The following is a 20,813-nucleotide window of genomic DNA, read 5'->3' as shown; positions in this document are numbered from 1 at the left end:
TGGCAAGTGGCACTGGATCAGCTGAGGCCTGTATCGACCTGACTAAGTGGGTCCATGGACCTCTGAGGGTCAAGTAAATGTTAAGGGGATATTAGCAGTTGTTTGTAAAGCTGGATGTCATTCACTTTAAGGTGAAGCAAAAGAGGTATTTGGGAAAGTAAAGGAGGAAGAGGTGGTTATCCAAATGAAGCCATAAAAGCGTCCTGCTGGGAGGGAAAAAAAGGATACTGACCCTGCTCAAAATACCCGTAAAAACATTGTGCTTTTAGAAAAAATGTTCATGTACCTGATGAGAATTAAAACCGTTTGTAGTGGATCATGAGTAAACCTGGTTAGGCAGCTTAGTGAGTTAATATCATAACAATAAATTATCATAAAATAGACTTCTGAATTTTTTACACATCCACCAAATACTGTACATAAACTGTATAACAATATCTCCAGAGTGATAAAATTATAAAAGACACAGACAAAGGACCAGCATTAGTCCATCATCACTGTTTCTCTTAATCCCAGCCAAAGTCATGACCAGTCATGTGGTAAAACTTGCTATTAAAGGGTTTATAAAAGTCCCGTAGCATCTGCACCACCTCTGGGTCAATATTAGGATGGGTCCTGCCTTTGGTTTTGCCCAGGCAGTGCGGCTTGCTGTTCCCCTCAGGTCTCTTAAGGCATGGGAAGCCCTTTGCTGGGTTAAAGTGAAAATGCTTCTCCGTGACTACCCTCCTTAGTCCAAGAAAGTCCTGGACACGAGCCATCTCACCTGCGGGGTCGCTAATCAGATGCTCTCCGCTAACAAACAGCAGCTGCTCCATGGGGAAGTACTGGAGCCAGCGCTCAAGGTGCTTAGCGTACATGCCAATCTGAACAGCGCTCCATGTGGTGTCGATCAGACCCGCCGACATGTTCTTGAAGGTCAGGCTCTCGAAAGAAGGAATGTCCGGCTTCTTGGAGCGAGTCTGGGTGTAGTCTGAGATGGCCCGGGTGACGGGATCGCGGACGACTACAATCAGCTTTGTGTCTTTAGACATGGTGTAGATTCGAGCTGGGACCTCCTTGGTGACGTAGTAGCTGGGGGTCTTCTCCATGGTTAGCTGGCCCTCTGAAGACTTAGGCATCAGTTCCCTGTCAAGGACAAACACAAATTGATTCACAAACAACTTTCTGTGCACTTTTTAAAGCTAACAGCTTCCCATTCATGAAGATGAGATTAACACTGACATAGCTACATCCCTGGTTTAAGTACTGTCAGGCTAGAGCAAGTCAATCATCATCAAGGAGACAATTGTGGACATCGTCTGCAACATTAACAGAGTGGGTGCGTGTACCCCAAGTGACAGGAAGTGGTAGGTAGAACAGGAGTCCTATCAATCATCTGTGATTCTGTGTGAACACAATACACAGCTCATGACATGTTCTGAATGAAAACCCTGAAGGAAGACATTCATCTCCGGCTGCTTCATTTAATCTACCTTAAGACCTCAATCCTCTTTCAAACCCCACAATCCTCCCATTGAAATATTCCACACCTTCATTACATTATACAAAGGATGGTTTAACCGTGAATGGGGGCTATTGTGCTTCTTAACGTCAAGCCAAGACGGACGACGATGACTTCACCTTTCTTCTCATATTTGGTGAAAATATGAAGATCTGGAGGAGCCTTACATTCCTTAAGAGAAAATACAAATCTTGGTAGCTGTCTATTCCGATAACTGCATATTCTTTTTGACCCTGGATGGCTCTGGTTGATCATAATATAGCCTGTTAACTGCAGCCCTGACTGGATAATGGCTAAAGTGAGCCAAGGGGGATTAGGACTAAGCCAAACACGCTAGAGCATTAGAGGCTGGTTGACTGCCTCGTTGGCTGGCTTGTCTCTGGAGAGAGACGGAGAGAGATATGTGGCCAAGACGATCAGAGTCAATGGTAAGTAGTTAATCCACGAAGACATTCAAGTGATGTACGCAATAACGCAAAGTCCTGTGCAGCTGAAAGTAGCTCAGTATACTTGAATTTTATGAGACTGTAGCAGCGGTTACATAGAAGTTTTTCCATTTGAAGACAAGATTAACTCTCTACAAGGGATTTGGTATAATACAGGCTGGTGTTTACATCAATAAGGAACTCATTGGATCACCTTACAGCACCAACATATTCAACAGTATCTTCTGGCACATGTTTGATCAGCTCCCTGAAGATGGATATGTATCACCTGCAATATAGTTACCATAATAGTATTACTCTTAATCAAGCAAAAGCAACAACCATCAAGATTTCCAACAACGGATGTCTCTGGACTATGCACACAAGAAACGCAACCAGAGGAGTAACAAGGTTAAATAGTTTACTTGGCACATTAAACTTCTGATGGGTTAATGAGAATGTTTAAACTTCCCCTCAGCAACTGTTTGAAATTAGTCAACATGTTCAGACTTGTTAGTATCAAGAAGTTGGGAGCACCGAGCAAATATGTCAGCCAGGGTGGGCGCCATCTTGGTGAGGGTTGTTAATTCTGGTATAAGTGGTTATATGGGATATTTTACTGTGTTTAGACCTTTGAACATGATTAAATTGGAAAAGCAGTTCAGGAGAAATAAGAAAGTACCACTTTTAACATGTTTTAATGTTGTGTAAAGAGAACAATTATCTATATATCAATTTTCGCTCTTTCTTTCTCTTTCTTTCTCTTTCTTTCTCTTTCTTTCTCTTTCTTTCTCTTTCTTTCTCTTTCTTTCCAGCAGAAGGGGTGCTATAGCTAAAGAAGTGGTGGTTTGCCTTTGGTAAACTATTGTTTACTTCCACTTTCCAAAACTAGAAACTGGAGCCTGGCGCAGTATGTTTGTATGCAGTGTGCTGTATAAAGTATGCAGTATGTAGTATAAAGTATGCAGTATGTAGTATATAGTATGCAGTATGTAGTATGCGGTATGTAGTATATAGTATGCAGTATGTAGTATGCGGTATGTAGTATAAAGTATGCAGTATGTAGTATATAATATGCAGTATGTAGTATGCAGTATGTAGTATAAAGTATGCAGTATGTAGTATATAGTATGCAGTATGTTGTATGCAGTATGTTGTATGCAGTATGTAGTATATAGTATAAAGTATGCAGTATGTTGTATGCAGTATGTAGTATATAGTATATAGTATGCAGTATGTTGTATGCAGTATGTAGTATATAGTATGCAGTATGTTATATGCAGTATGTAGTATATAGTATAAAGTATGTAGTTTATAGTATATAGTATGCAGTATGTTGTATGTAGTATGTAGTATGTAGTATGCAGTATGTAGTATATAGTATGCAGTATGTAGTATATAGTATGCATTTTTTAACACAGCCAAAAGGTATTAGCTTAACTCTATGCAAAATGTTATGAGATGTAGTTTCAAGGTAAGGTCGCATCAAACTGCAAAATATTCATTATCCTCTCGAGCAATGTAAGAATGGAATGGAATTCAACATAACCGTAGGCTGCAGACACACTATTTATAAGAGGTGAATCAACCCTTCTCTTTCACTATCATCAAAATGTATCGTTTTTCAACATGATTAGAGGGTTTTGCAGTGCTAAGTATTGGGTTCGACCAATCTTAGGTGTGTGTGTATTCACCTATTTACAATACAAATCCAGATATATACAATTATAGACTCTTCACTACCTATTAATACTTCCACACTTTGAATAATATATATGTAACTGGTTTTTCCTTATGACGGAGCTCCGTATCTTCTTGGGAACACCACATCAATCCATGTTTTCCATCCTCACGTAGAAGCAGAAAAGGAGATTTACACACTCTGCTCTTATATTCAACAGACTTATTTATTAACTACATCAAAATAACACTGTGGTCCCCGCAGTCCCTCGCAAGGGGAAGATATCTCATTCTGGTTCTGCAAATGTTAAAAATGCAAGAGCAGTGCGCAGATATATCTCTCTTTCTGCTGTGTGTTAGGACGGAAATAAATTGAAGCAGTGATGTGCATCAATTCCCAACATACCTCATGTTGTCAGTCAAAATGTTAAGCTTCAATTATTACAGTGTTTGGTTAATATTCTCGTGTGTTGATTGAGAGCGGTTGATCTGAATCGAACAACGGGAAAGCGGAGGAGCCATGTCATTAAAGTGATTACAATAATTTCCAACCATCTGTTGGTGCACGCACAAAGAGCTTCAATCCCCCCTCTCCAGAACCCAGCAGCTTTCATCTTGCACATTTGTGTGGTGGAAACGAGCAGAAAAATGGCGTGCAAGATTTTGCTGTGCAGCACTGGGAAAAAGCTTCAGAGATTATGGGAAAAGTAGGCATCACCCATACCTCATTAGTGCCATGCAAACACACAAGGGGTTCTCTTTCTTATGCATTTCATCACCTAATGTCACCTGCTTCTTCACGCCTTACTATGGAGGCCCTAGATCTTTGACATTTATTCTCTCCCTGAAAGCCTTAGCCACTATTGTAAGAGGTGGAAAAACCTCAAACCTAATCAAGGTAATAGGTGCGAGAGACACAAACAACTCTATCACAACCCTCTGCAATTATCCGCGGCATCTCTTGGAAACACACAAGCGGAGCGCTGCAGGCCTTTCCCGGGGCCTCAAGGGACACAAAAACTTACTACCAATCAAACTTTCCACTTAGTCCCCGAGCAAAACAATCTGTGTGAGAAGAACATGCATTATTCATCACAGCAGAGATAGAGCAGGGGAGAACATCACTGACTGAGCGAGGAGTGGGAGAGTTGCCTTAGGGGGGCAGATGTAGCAAGCTTTCACAATTTGTTCTGCTTAATAAACAATGTCGCCTGGAACCAATAGGTTTCAGTGCATCCTCATCTATCAATCAGCCGCGCAAAGGCATCATCATTGAGCTTCAAGACAATGAGAAATAGTCCTCGCTCTTGAATTGAGCCACAGCATGCTTGCCGGCTTCTGCCCCTTCATGAATTTTGCATGTTTCCCTTAACTTCATAAAGCTCAAAAACACGGCTTTACTCTAAAGGTGTGACATCTAAGTGGGCTGGTTAGGCATTTTGAAAGCATGCAGCCTAAGCTTTGAAGAGTTTCTACCTTTAATTGGAGACCTAAAAATAAATCTGTTGATGCCTGCGTGAACGCACACATAAACATCCTCTGCCCTCTAACCTGTCCTGCTAAACTCGCAGGAGAACAGCAGGGCTGAGGAGATAACGGAGGGAGGTGGAGAGGAAGACTGTTTGAGAATGAGATAAAGCGAGAGAGGAAGGAGTCGAGAGAGGATTAGATGGAATCAGGTGCACTGTTGGAGGTTTGGGACAGGGTCGACCCCTTTGACCCAGAAGCCTAAGCTTAAATTTGAAGCCATTTTAGACGATGGGTTTGCAGGGTTTTTTTTGCAGCAGTAGCACAAGAGATATGAACCCACAGACAGATATTAATCCAGGAGCGGTGTGTTTCATAATTCTCCCAGTGTTTTGTCTGCAAGGCAGTCAGGTGTGACTCTTAAACAGGCTGCAGGCGAGACAGCGTGTGTGTGTTTACGTTCACTGTTATCAGGCAGCAGGTTCAAAGGTAGGAATTTACAACACTCGGCTGCTCGATGAGGCCCTTATAAAGACTTCAAGTGCAGCAGAGAAAATTGCAACATTTCTTTTTAGCATCCCATAGTTCTTTGCTTGACTGACTTTAATTTGCATCTATATTTCAGCTTCCAGACCACCACGACAAAAGACCGTTCCCAAAAGAAAAGGCAGCATTATCTAATGTCATGATGGGTTCTTATCTTACACGGCGGCTCTTTGAGGGGGTGAGCTACTGTGGGAATTGTTTCTGCTCTCAAAGTCGGGATGAGAGGTGGTGGTATGCAGCCACTCATAATAATCGGACAGATACACTGTGAGATGAGTTCCAGACAGAAATCAAAAAGGAAAGCATCTTTAGCGGAGTCACTGCAGCGTGGCTTATCGCGCGTGTGAAAGTCATCATCATCACGCTCTGCACTCAGGACCTTCCTATGTGACGTTGAACAGCGTTCGGTATCTCAGCAGCATTCCTCAACAGCAATGATAGTGCAGAGAATGCCTCGTACCCCATCGTCTGTTATTACTGTCAGTATGCAGAACTCATGGCCACCTGGCTGTCTGATGGAGACAGGCCCAGTTTGAAGGGAGGAGGAGGAGGGGAAGGGGGGACAGTGCGTGAGCCATTCTGGCTTCCCTCACACAACTGTCAGCGGTGCATTAACACATAACCACTCTGACAGTTGGGCTGTTTATAGAAACAGAAAGCACTTTTTATCAGGGAGTTGCTGCTTGAAAAATGTAAATCAATCACACTGGATATTTTTACACTCTGCGCCAAAGGGATCAGAATTGGTAACGCCTGATAATATCCATATCAGAGAGGGAGAGACTGTTGCAAATAAAAGAGTCTCAGTGCAGCCTGTTCCAAAGTGAACAGGTTGCTCTTGTCTGATCCTTTTTTTGGATGACAGCTCAAAGGGAATAATCAACAGGTGTGACTGGCTTAAAAAAAGACCAAAAAACAAAGTTTAGTTGAGGCAGAATATTTTACCCTGACCATGAGCTTACAGAAACACATGCCAAGGGTGAACCAGTAACCACATCTAACCAGTGGGAAGACCCAATAATAAATGCAGATTGTCTCTTCCCATTGCCAGTGAAGTACACTCCTTCCGGCCTCTTTTCTGCTGCGTCACCGTCTGACGTCACAAACGCGCTGGACACAGGGTTAGTATGCACAAAGAACTTACATTATACTCTCTGGTAAGCAGCATGGAGGCCAGTGAAGATGTTATGATGGTTCGGGCTTTATTGTAGCAACAAATTTGGAACTCTGTTCGAGCGCTGCTCGGACAGAGACAGGAGGAAAACCGCCGGAAAGGGGGCGGAGATTAGCGCGTCAAGCCAGGTTTTGTGTTCCCATCATTGCTGATTGGAGCTGAGGCGATAATTACCCGGGTCTAACTGCAGAGTCATTTGACCCAAGTCTGAATGCCGACTGTTGCCTTTCCCACTAAGCAAAAAAGCCGGGTGTTTGCAGGTTTTTTGACCAGAGGGAAAAGGGCTACTATATATACGTAAAAAGTTAAATAAATAATGAGGCTGTAAAATCAGGTTTATGTCATCAAGTGTTGCTACTTGAGTTGGTTACTCCTTTTACACTGCTAGTTCAAGGCAGGGTTATTACGCGTCTTTTATGTAAAACGCACGGAGCTGGGATGGTGGGGCCAAGTTGTTTAATCTCTGAGCCGACATCGTAACAGAGATATAAAAGAGGTGAAACGGCGTATGTGCAAACAGACAGCACCGTGTGTATGTCGTATGTGCACCTCGCGCTAAAACACATGCTCGGGCGGCTTCGTGCTGGCGTTGCTTGGTGCAATGGCATAACGGCACAGCTTCATTAAGTCACTGTAGAATGGCAATGTAAAAAGGGCTAGTGTCGGTTAAAGCTGGAGACTACAAGTTTGATTCTGAAACGAATCTGTAGGTGGGAAGTTGCAAAAAAGGGAAACTTCCCGGACCTTTGAAGCCTGCACCTCATCTCTGTTTGTGTAGTAGTTAGCCGCTACTAGCATAACACAGCTGAAACCTCTAACATAACTGTTGGACAGGGAGTTGAATTGTGGGTAATGTGGGTAAAGAGAATCAAAAACACAATATGGGTAGGTGATTTTCACTTTGGCCATCCTTTACCCTGTCAAACATACACTAGCATGATGTCAGACTTTACGTTAAACGGGATAAGAATGCGCATTCTTCGCACGTAATGTATGTCCCCAACCAATGTGTTGGTTGCTACAATTAGATAATTCCCTGCAGACACATGCTGGTCTGAGAGGATCTGCAAAAGCAAACAAGACTTCAAAGAAGCAAAACAAAGATGGCTGGGGCAGATTGGAGCTTTCTATAGTTGCTCTGACTCGCTGTCAGGGACTCTCTGCTGAGGAGAGAAAGACAGAGGCAGGAAACAACACATTCTCTCTGAAGATACTACAAAAGCCAGAGATGAGGAAGTCAACAACTCGAGGGGATATAATGGAGTGAACTTGTTTTGTTTCGGTGTTTCTAAAGTGCTGTAATAAGTGCTGTGGTTTGACAAATTGCCTCAAGCTAAAGCCCAGGGGGTTGTTGCAGCAAATTAAATCTTCAATCTCCAGAAAAGGGGAGGGGAGTGCACATTACCAGTATTGACAATCTAGTGGACTAATTCTTGGAAGGCTTGCATCATTTTAGTTCACCGGAAGAACAAAGTCTGATTCTGGTTTGCTTTTTGCAGCATGTAAAGATTTGTGGTTCGTGGGAATATTTTCAGAATGTTTGCAGCTAGCATGTGTGAATCGTTTTTGTCTTTGAAGCATCTCTACGCAGCTTCCCCTCCTTTTCCTGTCAGTGTGCTGACGCATTGGTTTAAGGTGGGGGGTACCTATATCGAGAGCTCGCTCACTTTCACCAATCCCCCTGTGTCCTTGCAAAGAGCTAAAAGTGGTGAGCAAGCAAAACGCCACCGGTGGACTCAATTGAACCTGCTCTTGGGAAACACAACTTTGCACACAGAGATTCTCTGAAAGTCAACTTTCAGGCTAAAAAGCTTAAGTGTAGTGTTTGAGTCCTTTCTTGGGCCGGTTCCAATGAATGCTCCTTCTGATGAACCCCCTGCTGGGCTTCGTCAAAGGGCACTTTCACCCTTCTGAGCACATTTGCATACAAAGTGAAGGCAGAGAAAACATGTTTCACACTAATTGTCTGCTCTTTTATTGTCAGGGTTAATGCAGACCTCAGGGGTTCTCCAGCATCCCCTTTCATTGAGCTCTATAATTCTGTTGCGCTTTCTAAAGACTCACTTTAAATTTACTGCCCTCTATCTGCCACTGGCCTGCAGTAAGCCTCCCTGGGGCTCTGAGGAGGATTAGACCGTCTTCTCTGACACCCTGAGTGAGTTATAAGACGGCCGCTCATTGTTCTGTACGTGGAACCTCAAGAGGAAAAACAGCGATTATTCACATGTGCTGCATGGAACACAGAAGGCCTTGATTTGAGCAGGAGATGAGGAGTTAACCTGCCAAAATAAGACATACATGAGGAAGTTGGGACGCGGTTATTAAAGAAAGGAGGGGCCAGGGAGTTGTCGAAGCATGCACAATCATCCGCCTTCTTCTTCTTTCCTGCCCAAAATGTGCTGCATTGTGGCTGGGGTCCTGCTGTGCGAGGGGGGCCTCTCCTCAATGTGGGGCTCCAGCAGGATGGACACAGCAGACCTCCAGCAAGGATGGACACACCAATCACAGCAGATAAATGGAGAGGGCACAACTCAATACCACCACAGGAGCTGATAAGCCCACCCAGTGGACCGCTCCTCTCCCCACGCTACCACAAACCATTATAGTCTGGGGGCGATGAAGTGAAACATATGGGAAAACAAATCAACACACACCTTCGTCTGGCTTTAAGCTTATCGTCGAGACTTAACAGGCTGCGAAAGGGTCTTCCAGGCATGTTTAAATGCTCATTTATTGACTCCACACGTAGCGTAGGAAAGCCGAGCGAGAGGTTTTCCGAGCTCCGCTAAATGATCATTAAGCGTCGTCTCGGTGTCAAGGCGCTCCGCTTGCAAGAGGTCAACCTGCGGCACAGCGCTCTCTACGTGACAACTCAAGCCAAGCGGTTTTAATTAGCCAGATCACCTCTCTGGGAAAAGAAGCCTTCATTATACATGTCTCGAGATGAAACAGTGTCTCACATCAGCTCGCTGTGTGTTTGGTATTCAGCTGCCCCTGCGAACAAGTAGCTGGCAGGTCCTAATTATATCCATCTGCTTCTTTTCAGTCTTCGTTCCATAACTTTTAATTTCATCCATCTTTAATGACGGCTTCTCGTTCTCTTTTGGACGACGTTCATTCTTTTAAATGTTCTTCTTGTTGCTCAGTCTGTGAGAGATGGACAAAAGGCCGCTCCTCGCAGACTGATCATCCAAAAATGCCCCAAAAAACCTGTCCGGAAATTCTTAAAGGAGCTTAAGCGCGAAGCCCTTTGAACAATGCTTGGCTTCCCCTATTGTATCTCTATGGAGCCAGCTTTGAAACAGTGTCTACATCCTTTGACATTGCCTGTTAATCCCTCGGCTCAGTCAGATGGACACTTGAAACAGCAGCATCTCTTATTATCTCCTATTAACAATGCGGTTGCTCTGATGTGAAGCACTCAATGGCAGAGCACTTCCGGGGGAGGTTTTGGGAATATAAAAGATCAATAATTTCCATGAATATAGTGTGTTTGCTGTTTATTTCCACTCAAAGCTGCAATTTGTGTTATTTTGCAGATGAGTCACAGCATAGTAAAGAGTTTGCATATGGAGATGTGAGGTATGGTACAAGGACAACAGTTGCCATGGCAGAGAATACAATAGAAATGTTGCAATACACTCTTGATACACCCAGATTTGTGATCTCTGCCTGTGACATTGAAGTCTGTTTCGACTGAGGATCAAAACAAATTGCCGCCACTGAATCAATACCCTGCAACTCACAATCTTGGATCACGATCCTGGCTGCTCAAGGATGACGGCGTGATGTAACTTGCCGACTCCAAATCATAAACCAAAAGGGCCGTTTCTTTGAACTGCATCAAGAATTCAAGTCACCTTTTTCTACCTGCTGCCCCCTTCTTGTCAGAAAACTCACAGCGAGTCTGCAGCCAAGGACAAACGGGAGAAAAATTCCACGAACTCAGAGTGAAGGTCGGGCAAACAAGGAGAAAATCGATTGTGCTTTGTGCAGTGAAAGCTTGAGTCATTGTAGAAGTGTGTGGATCTTGTGCTGTGCACTATGAACTGCGCTGTACTGACTCGGTTTCACCTGATGTTGCTGTGAGGTGCGCCATGTATTCTACATAACGCCATCAACTGAATCAATAGCAATATACAGCACATATAATGTAACGGTTTACTGTCGATTCTCTTTTGTTCATGAATCGATATTATATATATTACATATGATTCACTCATATTTTCTGTTGCTGCAGCCTCAGGCCTCAAGCATGGATTTAACTTGTGAAAAGATCAATAAATGTGGTAATCAAGCTGTGAACACATTTAGTCCCTGGTTTAATAAAGAAAGTAGTTTCAAGTGCAGATATTAAAATGAGTGGATATAAAAAAAAACTTCACTTCAAAAGCTTAATCTAATTCATCGATAATCTTCCAGCAGGATCATATGATGCACCGCACAGAATTATTATATTTTCCCACTTCCTATGTTCTTATTGGCTTATCCCATCAGCCTGATCACATGATAACCTCCCAGGAAACTTTGTGAAATATATTTTGATTTCACAGATGATTATCACACCTCTTTTTACTGTAGGCTAACAGAAAATAGGATGGGACTACTTTTCACAAAATGTCATATAGAAGCTATTGTGTAAGAAGTTAAAGGTTACAAGTGGGGAGACTTTTTTTTTTTTTTAAAGGAGCAAAGTCTTGATTTAAAATGCAAACAACGTTGTTTGTTTTACTGGTCACAACCAGATGGTACGGTACTTTATCGACTTTTTATTACGCTTAATGGTTTAAATTGGTGTAATCATTTGATACAAAGGTTAATTTATTGACAATTAAGGTGTTTATGACTTTCAGAGCAAGGACAATAACGATGGTAATATTCTAGATTTAAGAGCTAATAAGCACCCTTCGGATAATGACATGAGACGCCCATGAGCAGCACCATGCGCTTTAAAAGCATTGTGTAAATGTAGAAATAAAACGAAGAACAGCTTAATTGACTATCTGTCTCAGGATTCGTGTTTTAAAATAGCAGATAACGTTTATACCTGTACCACTCCAGCCCCTTGTCGTAGTTGCGGTCGAAGAAGTGCGGCTCAGCTCCCACCGCTCTGATGTCCGGATGCAGGCGCAGAAACTCCAGCAACGCGCGGGTCCCTCCTTTCTTCACCCCGATGATGATCGCCTGGGGCAACTTTTTACTTTCCGAGTCATTGAAGAAACCTGACATGGCATTATCATCCAACGCCTTCGCCTCGCCTTTAATTTCATCCCAGTCTTCTCCTCTGCTGTCCAAATCGTTCTCGTTATTCAGTAAGTCCCTGGACGCCCCGAGAGAGGACTCCTGGTTGTCAACTTCTACGTCGTTTTCGTGTCTGTTCCCCGAGCCGTACGCCGCGTTTGGCATCGTCGAGCAGTAGCCAACACAACAATAAATCATATACACCCAAAGGGTCAGCATAATGCAGAACACGAAGAGTTTGTTTTTCACGTGGGATGATGGCACAACATGTAGACTGTGTAAAACCGGACTATATTCCATAGGACCGCCGTGAAAAAGTTATATTCCAGTTAACAGGCATTTTGGCACAGGCGCCTCAATCCTCTGCCATGACGCAAATCCTTCCCCAAAACACAGATTATAGCCAATAGGGAAACTGATAATGAATTGCACGGCGGACGTTCACCCCGTTTCAACTCCACTTCTGCTCGGAACAAGAAAACTGTATTTTTATTCTCAGTTGAAGCGAAAATCTCAAATAAAAAGGGGAAAAAATAACAAAACAGGCAAGAAAATATCGCCAGGTGAGCGACACGCGCGTCAGGGACCGAGTTTGTCTCCCATCACTTGCTCTCAGTGTGTGAGCGCTCCCACAGCACCACCACCAAGTTATCTGCGCCCGGCAACAGCATCAAAAGCTGCCGGAATAAGGCAAAGGTTACTTCCGGTAAAGCCTTTCAAAGTAAACTCGAAAATGTTTTTTTAATCTGGTAAATGAAGATATGCTTTTTCGCTTAAACTTCTCTTTTTGTCTTGTAGTGTTTCCATATCTGCAAATTTTCTCCATTTGTAATACTTCTCCCCCCCCCCCCCTTTTTCACGTGTTGGTATATTTGTGTGTATTTTATATTTATGTTTATTGGTTTGTTTACTTGCTTTTTGTTTTCTTGTGTTTATTCTTATGCACATGCCAAGTTGCATTCCTTGTACATGAAAACGTACCTTGACATAAACCTTATTCTGTTTCTGATATAGGCTACTCATAGTCTTCCACTGACTATGATGTCAGTCAACATATTTTTATAGCCTTGATGGTAGGCTATATCATAAAATAAATGTGGCAATAGCACATAATAAAATATATGGACGTTATAAATAACATGGGTTAATTAAGCATTGCTGCTGCAACAACACATTTGAATAGAAATATTTTCATATGTAGCCTAAACCAACTCCTAGTTGTATACATCTGTTAGTTTTATTTTATGGATAGTAACCAGTGATTAGAATTTAAAAAAATAAAATAATAAATCCTGTTGTTTTTTTTAATTAAAAAAAACGTTTATTACTTTTATTTTGAAAGTTGTAAAGGTTCCGGTCTCGTGCTGCCTCTCTTTGTCTAACTTGATGGAGCGCTCAGACTCTCAGAAACACTGGAGGGCAGATGACCTACAGTGGAGCTGAAGTATCCCACCATCCTGAGGCGATTTGGGACTTTTTAACGTCAAACACTGGAGGTATTAGCCAACAAACATTTTTATTTTCAATTATGATGAAATAAACTTTTGATCATAAATACAAGTGAATAGAGATTATTACATTACAAACACAGCTTTTCGTAATGTAAGAACTTTAATCCCTCAGTCTGCTTTTATTTGGTATAATGCACATTATATATAGTTTGGATACTGAAACTAGACAGTTTCACAATAACTTTAATTCTATTTAAAGTTTTTCTAGGTCAAGTAATTTGATTTGGTTTAATAACATTGATGACTATATTTGAAGTTTTGGTGAAAATTAGGATCACCAATTGTGTAGAAATCAAACATTCATAACAAATATGACTTTCAAAGCTCTTGGAAACAAAAATCAAAAGTCACTTTGTAAGTATAACATTTGTATGCAGTAACATTTTCATGACAACTTTGAAATGCTTTGGCCTATTTGTTTGCACTTTTACAACTAAACATGCGTACTTGTCTTTAATCTGTATTAAAAAGTCACCTACGTGCAGACAAACAAGTGACATGTCATAAAAATATTGCGTTGTGGATCAGCTGTTTCTTAATCGGCTTCACACTTTCCCTGGTATTGCGGGGCAAATGGTTCAGTGAGTCAGAGGTAATTGGCCTTATAATCTTTCCTAATTACTCTTGTAATCATTCCAAACAACGTGAACATGCTGTGCTACATAAACAAATGTTATCAGTGTAGGACAGGGATCCATAAAAGTTAATAATTCACTCTACAGGGGCGCGATAGTGCAGCCACTGGAAGTTGCAGTCCTGATGAAGACGTGTGACTATGCATTCTCAAATGACACGAAGGGTTTGGTGTGTGTTGGCACCTTCTCTTAAAGCAGGGTCAAAGGCCTCCAGCCGCACCGCACCCCTGAGCTAGCAGAGGATTAGCAGGATTACCCCAGAGCTGCCATGTCAGTCAGAGTTTCACCAGAGACAACCCTGCCCCCTTCATCTAAGCCCCTTATCTCATCTCTCAGACACTTCTATATATGATATATATATATATATATATGTGTGTGTGTGTGTGCTTTCTAATCCTTATAGTTGAATTTCCACAGTTCATGAGCACAAGATAACCTGTTTGGGAAAATGTGTGCGTCAAGGGGTTTGGTTAGAGCGACACAGTCATGGTTTGCCCTCTCGGCCTTGTGTACACACCATGTTTGTCTTTGCACTGTGTACTTGTAACTCTCTGGGTGGGAGTTGAATAGTTGAGTTCAAGTGTTACGAGAGTATTAACTTTATATTTACTCTCAAATCCATGAAAACTTCTTAGGACTCTTGAAATTATATAGCAATTTATAGGCGGCCATATTTTTTTATAGATAGTCTTTCGCAACACTTTGTTCTACACGCAAAGATCCCAGCGTGAGAAAACCATTAGTACATAAAACTATGAGGAAATAGTTACACATTTCTCTTAAAGGGGTTATTATGTTTGTCTAACTTTGCCTTTTTATGACAAAGTATTAGTCACAACCATCTGTTATTGCCAAGTATAAGCACTGTAACAGTGTTATGGAGGACAGCCAGATGAACAGAGTTGTCTTCTTCAAAGAACACATAATATTATTCCTGGAAATGCTGTGGCTGATGGAAGAACCTTTAATGTTTGTCTGAATTAAATGTCTATTGTGTAATGTTTCCACGATAGCTAAAACTATAACTTAAGTTATGTATTTTGTTGAATTTTAATAATCCCAAATGTTTCCGGCAATATTCAAATCATTGACTGTATATAAGTGTTGATGAAAGCGTACGTTCTATGGTTCAAATCATAGACTGATCATAGACAGTGAGGGAGATCCTTGCTGTTTTTTTCGGCAAGTTAAGTGTGTGTTTTGGTTAGCGGAAGTGGCTACGGTGGCGCCACCCGCTGATCTCTACAGTGCAGACTCTGACTCCAAGTGACGTCACCATCGCAAGATGGCAGCGCCTATCGCGGGGGCTACTTTGGCATTACTTTTGTACAATGGGAGCAGATGGAGACGCGTCGTCCATCTATCATTGGTTCAAATAAACAGAAACCCATAACTTTACTTAAGGTAGAGATGTGTTTCATTTGGTGACACAGATGATACTTCAGAGGGGGAGGAAGGAAGTGGGCAAACATAAGCTAATGTTACTAGCAGCTAATTGATTAGAGTGAAATGACAATTACTAAAAAAGGTGACTAAAAGTGATGCAAACATAACATCAATACTTTGCATCGTCAATGCATTACTGCTTGAGTCAAATCACAGATTTTCATCTGCAATGGTGGTTGTTTAAAAACTTAGACAACAACTCCCATGATTCCAAGCTACAGCAGAGCTTAACTAAGTTAGCCATCAGAAATTAGAAAGGTAGATGGTAAAGCAGTCGTCCTGCTGGTGTAAAGTTTTTGCCCACCTGACCAATTACTCAGCAAACAGTCTTCATTAGCTAGAAGCTAACCTTTTCTGCTGTTTACATCCAGTAGAAAGCATAGTGCTAACAATGCTAATCAGAGCTTTTTTTTTAGCATAATACATAAAATATTTAATCCGATATGGAATAAAGATAGCAAGGCATATAATAAAGTTTCCTTCTTTGTAATTGAGGTTTTACATAACTTGATAAACGTATTATATAAAGTGTTTGATCGCTTGATTTTCGCCCTGATTTTCATACTGAATGTTTCATTTTAACATACTGAGGAAAGTGATCACGGGCCTTAACGTTGCCTTTTCTTTGAGTTTTCAGGTCCATCTGCATGGAGGGGATTGACAGACTTCATAGTAAAGCACATTCATGAAAAGAATGAGACTTAGAGGAAGAACAAAGGACACCTGAGGGAGGGCACAAACACGCACACACTTTTTCCAGAGCTCCGTAAAATTGTATTTGCTGATTTGTCTCATCTGTTATGCTTCATGAAGCACGGAGACAATACATCATACACACACTCACACTCACGTCTACGCTCCGCTCTGTGTCATCTCATGAGGTCTCTGGAGAAGTTAACCGGACACACTAAAGGGAGTGTTTCACTTGTTCTTCACATCCTCAATACGATTACACCAACTGAACCATGTTAGCACTCGTCCTCCGTAGCCTAAACACATGATGTAAACAGCACTCAGCTCATACATGAAAGCCAGACTGGTAAATGAAACACTGCATCAGGACACACACTGATACTGTATTCGCACATACCATAAAGCTACAGTCTAAACAATTGCAACCTGATCTAACCTCTGTGTATTTGGGTTGTCAGTCGGCCATTTTTGTTTCACACCACAGAAAACTGTTGCTTCATTGCCATGAGAAAAAAAGCCTGTAGCTGCGTCTTTCTACCTAACAAGGACATTTGGCACCCCACACATCTGCCTGCACAATATAGCTTTAATGGTGCCGCTAACAATCTTACCGCCTTGTCCTTTCAGCATGTTTGCATGATTCACCTTTTAGCACTCCTCCAGACGTGTGAATAAAATGGGAGTCACTGGAGCACTTTGTGTATCCTTGTTTGAATTTTGCTAGGTAGGAGGTCTGGAAGGTTTTGTTCTTATTTCTTCTCTTCACCATATTAAGCCCATTTTTGAAGGACTGTAGATAGTGGTCCTGTAATGGCCACAGCGTCACCTACACTCTCACTTAGCTCGATTTGGTTATTTGTTTATTCTTGTATTAAATCTTACATTGTTTAAATTTAGCACGCACATTTTTACACTGTAAGATTAGTCACACATTTCTGTTATACAAATCATTATTTCTGTGAGTTACCTGACTGTTGGGGGACGGCACTTCCTGGTTGGAGCAAAAGGCGTGGCCAAGGGCTGTGAACACTCTTATGCTGGAGCCACCTTGTTGGACGATACCAAATGCGCTGATGTCATGGGGGGGGATTTGAGTTGAGTTAGTTTAGCTTTGTATTAAGTTTCGTTAAGTTTGGCTCATTGCATCAGGTCCGTTCGTTATGTTCACACTTCAGTTCTCATCAGCTAAAGTAGAGTTGTGTTAATTAGACCTCTTTTATAGACCTAGTTTAATCTTGGTTTATACATTTGATATTGTTTTGGGGGTAAAACTCCACTTTAAAAAACTCTTCTAGTCTTGTGCCTACTGCTTGGTCCCTAAGACATCTGTTTTGTACCTTTTTCTTTTATGTTGCAGCTTGCTAACTTGCGATTACCTTAATGATTGACCAGGGCTTAGCCTGGTGGATTTCAGTGCCAGCGCCCTGTGTGGTCTTTCGAGTTTTAGTTCAATTAAATCAAGCCAACCCGGTAGAATTTACCGGAAACAGGAGACATTATTACCCGCTGCCTCTTTGGTTAAACCATAAATACAGATATTATCTAGAACAAGCAGTTTAGCCTTCATGCTAGCCTAGCGCTGTGTTAGCCGTTTAAGTATAGCTGGTGCCTGGTGCTGCTTTTGCTTCTTCAGTCAGCTCCTCGGCCTCTTCCAGTCTGTTGTATGTTCTGTAAGTTCCTGTTTGGTGTCTGTAAGCTGATTTTTTCTTTTTATCTCCCGTCTAAAGTCATTCAGTATGTTTCATAGGTTAGCATCACCTTTCAGTGACGGCTCACGCACATTGTTGGTAGGGAGCTACTTCTGCTAGCGCTATCTTGCGTTGTCCATTTATTAATATTTTCGGTCGACCATCATGTTCACCTTAAAATATTTTCAGGGCTATTTTTTTAGATTGTCAGAGAGTACAAAAATATAGCTGCCATCTTTAGCGTGACTTGGAAGTCTCCCTCTGTTTGGATTTATGTGTTCTATCTTGTCCACGCTGTGTGAGGAATAACATTCAATGATACAGTCTGCACAAATATAATGAAATAGACAAACAAAAATCATGTGCACTAACGTCACAGTTGGAGTAGCCTCCAGATGTCAGATATCTGAGCCCATTAGAGGGTAAAGTGGACTGATGGATGATCTCATCCGCCCGCTGTGGCCCAGAAAGAACAAACAAGCTCTAACAACAGTAGGTCTTACACACGCAAAGCCCTCAGTGTAATGACAGGGTTACTAGGTGAGCTAAGGGGCAGATCAAGACACTGCTGTTGCTCCTTGAGTCCTCCTTCCAGGTCTTGAAGTCTGGCTAAGGCCATTTAAAAAAAGTCTATAAATTCTCTGGAGCCGTGCTGGAGACCATCTTATCTTCTGTTAAGGAAAAGCCGTAGCCTGAGCGGATTTCCTCACTTGATCCTGTAGAAAAGGTCTTATCCCTCACTGCTGTCCTCCTGGGCATGGAAGCAGGCCTGTGGCAGGTTGGAGGGCTCAGGCAGGCTTAGATGTTCTGGTCCTGCCAAGTCTTGCACAAGCTGAGAAATCCTGTAATGCTGTTAGCTCTTTAAAGGTGAGTATAAAGCAGCGGCTCTGTTACATTAACAGAAAAAAGATGCACTGATGCTCATATTATAGATGCTATGTTTTAAGAACATAAAGCAGGATGTGTTTCCTTCCTCAAACTGCTGATCCCAATCCTGACGAGGTACATCAATAAAGGGTTTAGCCAGTTGGTCATATGAAAGCTTTTCAAACAAATGCAAATGTGTTGGCTCAAGAAAATTACCTCATGCTGACGTTTATTTTACCGTTCTTTTACCCTATAAGGAAGTTTGTTGTTAGTACTGTATACAGACCATAACGTGTAGGAGCAATGCTCCTGTTTCAGTCGACTTTTTACTCAAACTGACACATGTAAATAAACCCAAAAGGTACTGAGAGTACTGAGGTTTTTTTCCAATAGTTCTTATTAAAGTTCGTATTACAACAAGATATAAAAACCTGCAGTAATATGAGTTGTCTTTCACAATGTGCAGAGGGTTCACAAGCTGCAAGGTTGCGGTGTCAGCTCAGATACAAGTTTAACACCTCATTTTCAGGTCTATTTTACTTTCTTAGAAATGCTTCTGCATACGTGCACTGTAGCAAAATTTCAGGTGTGAATTGAATACCCGCTTGAATAATGAAACCTTGGTTAGTAATGTTTTATAAAAGGATGGCCTGGTGGTTAAAGCTTCAAAAATGAAGTCCAGGTTAATTCATTTACTGTGAAAACCAATATCCCGTGTAGCTGGAGAAAGAAAAACTGGAGAAAAATAATAGTTCCAAAAACAAAAAATATAACAAAATGCAAACAGTGAAAAACAAAGAAACCACGGCTCTATACAAGGGCCGTCAAAGTTGGGCTCTTCAGCTCTACATGTTTTCGGTTTTACTGCGCAAATTTCAACCACAACTCCCACTGTCAGAACCTCCCACCTCCTCTTTTATAAGAGCAATTACTAGCAATTAAACTCAAATCAGTCAGGAGCACTCTCGTTATAGATTCAACCATTTATTGCCAAATGGGAATACAGTTATGCTTGGCGCTGATGGCTTTGCTCCTAAGTTGCTCCCTGGGTTAGCTGAGCAGCATGCTACGGCTTTCCAGGGAGTGCAAAGCGAAACCCCCCCCACAGAGTGGGCAAAAGCTTCAGACTAGAAAGAAGGTGGCTGGGGTGGTGGAGACAATGCATGGCCAGCAGCAGCAGCAGCAGCATTGGTATAGCAGGGATGAATGAGATGATTAGAAATGATGATTCAGTCAGCAGGCCTTCTGCTGATTACAGCTGAGGAGGATGATTGAAGGTATTTGAGTATGGTTGACTGTTTGCCTTCATCTGAGCGTCCAAATTTGTTTCTTTTTCTTTGGTTTTTCACTTATTTTTGAAGTTGTATCTGTAGTCAGAAGGTGGCAGGTGAAACCCACGTAGAGAAGCAACAGTGTTACTTCTGAAAGACATTTGCTGCAATCCCTGCCAAGGTCATAAGCATACCGTATGATTATGAACAAAAACTAAGTGAACTATGTGGTCGTTTAATTATGCAGAGTAATCTAACTTTATTCATCCTTTCTTAATCTTTCTAACAAGCTTATTCAGAGAGAAAATCATCCATCAGAGCGTTAATCAGCCCCCCATGCAGATAATACCTTCAAAAGCATCACACTTTTACCTTTTGACCACCTCCAAAAACAGATCCTAGCTGCAAAAGAACACATGTCGACTTGTTAGCGTTCAAAAGGTTGCAGCGAACATTCACCGGCAACTAGATACCCTCGAGTGGAAGGCTCGGAGGCTGGGCGTCCCTCAGGGAGTATATCCTGGATGAAAACGTAGCCCATTATTCGAGCTGAGAACAGGTGCTTTCAACAAAGAACCCTGCATCGTTACGGCCCTGTGGGAAATGAGGGAAAATATCAAGGTCTAGGAATTTATGATGCGGCCTTTTGTTAGCAAAGCTGATCAGGT

General features: G+C 41.9%; 1 protein-coding gene across 1 annotated transcript; it reads right to left on the bottom strand.

Moving 5' to 3' along the window:
• Positions 1–506: 506 nt before the first annotated feature.
• hs3st3b1a (heparan sulfate (glucosamine) 3-O-sulfotransferase 3B1a) lies at positions 507–12,396 on the bottom strand. The gene is made up of 2 exons (XM_069674374.1): positions 11,841–12,396; positions 507–1,125 (listed from the first exon to the last, which is right to left on the bottom strand). Exons 1-2 carry the CDS (start codon positions 12,332–12,334, stop codon positions 507–509), a joined length of 1,113 nt encoding a protein of 370 aa, XP_069530475.1. The 5' UTR covers positions 12,335–12,396.
• Positions 12,397–20,813: the final 8,417 nt, after the last annotated feature.

This window comes from Semicossyphus pulcher, unplaced genomic scaffold (genome assembly GCF_022749685.1).
Source record: "Semicossyphus pulcher isolate SPU_LCO1_2020_fin unplaced genomic scaffold, fSemPul1.0.p SCAF_23, whole genome shotgun sequence".
Classification (NCBI taxonomy): Eukaryota; Metazoa; Chordata; class Actinopteri; order Labriformes; family Labridae; genus Semicossyphus; species Semicossyphus pulcher.
Note: the sequence above shows the minus strand (reverse complement) of the source record. Positions and strands in the feature narration are given on the sequence as shown.

Coding starts and splice junctions, on each gene's coding strand:
- hs3st3b1a (XM_069674374.1), bottom strand. CDS start 12,334: ATGGAATATAGTCCGGTTTTACACAGTCTACATGTTGTGCCATCATCC. Junction 1,126..11,840: donor AAGGGGCTGGAGTGGTACAG/GTATAAACGTTA, acceptor TGTCCTTGACAG/GGAACTGATGCCTAAGTCTT.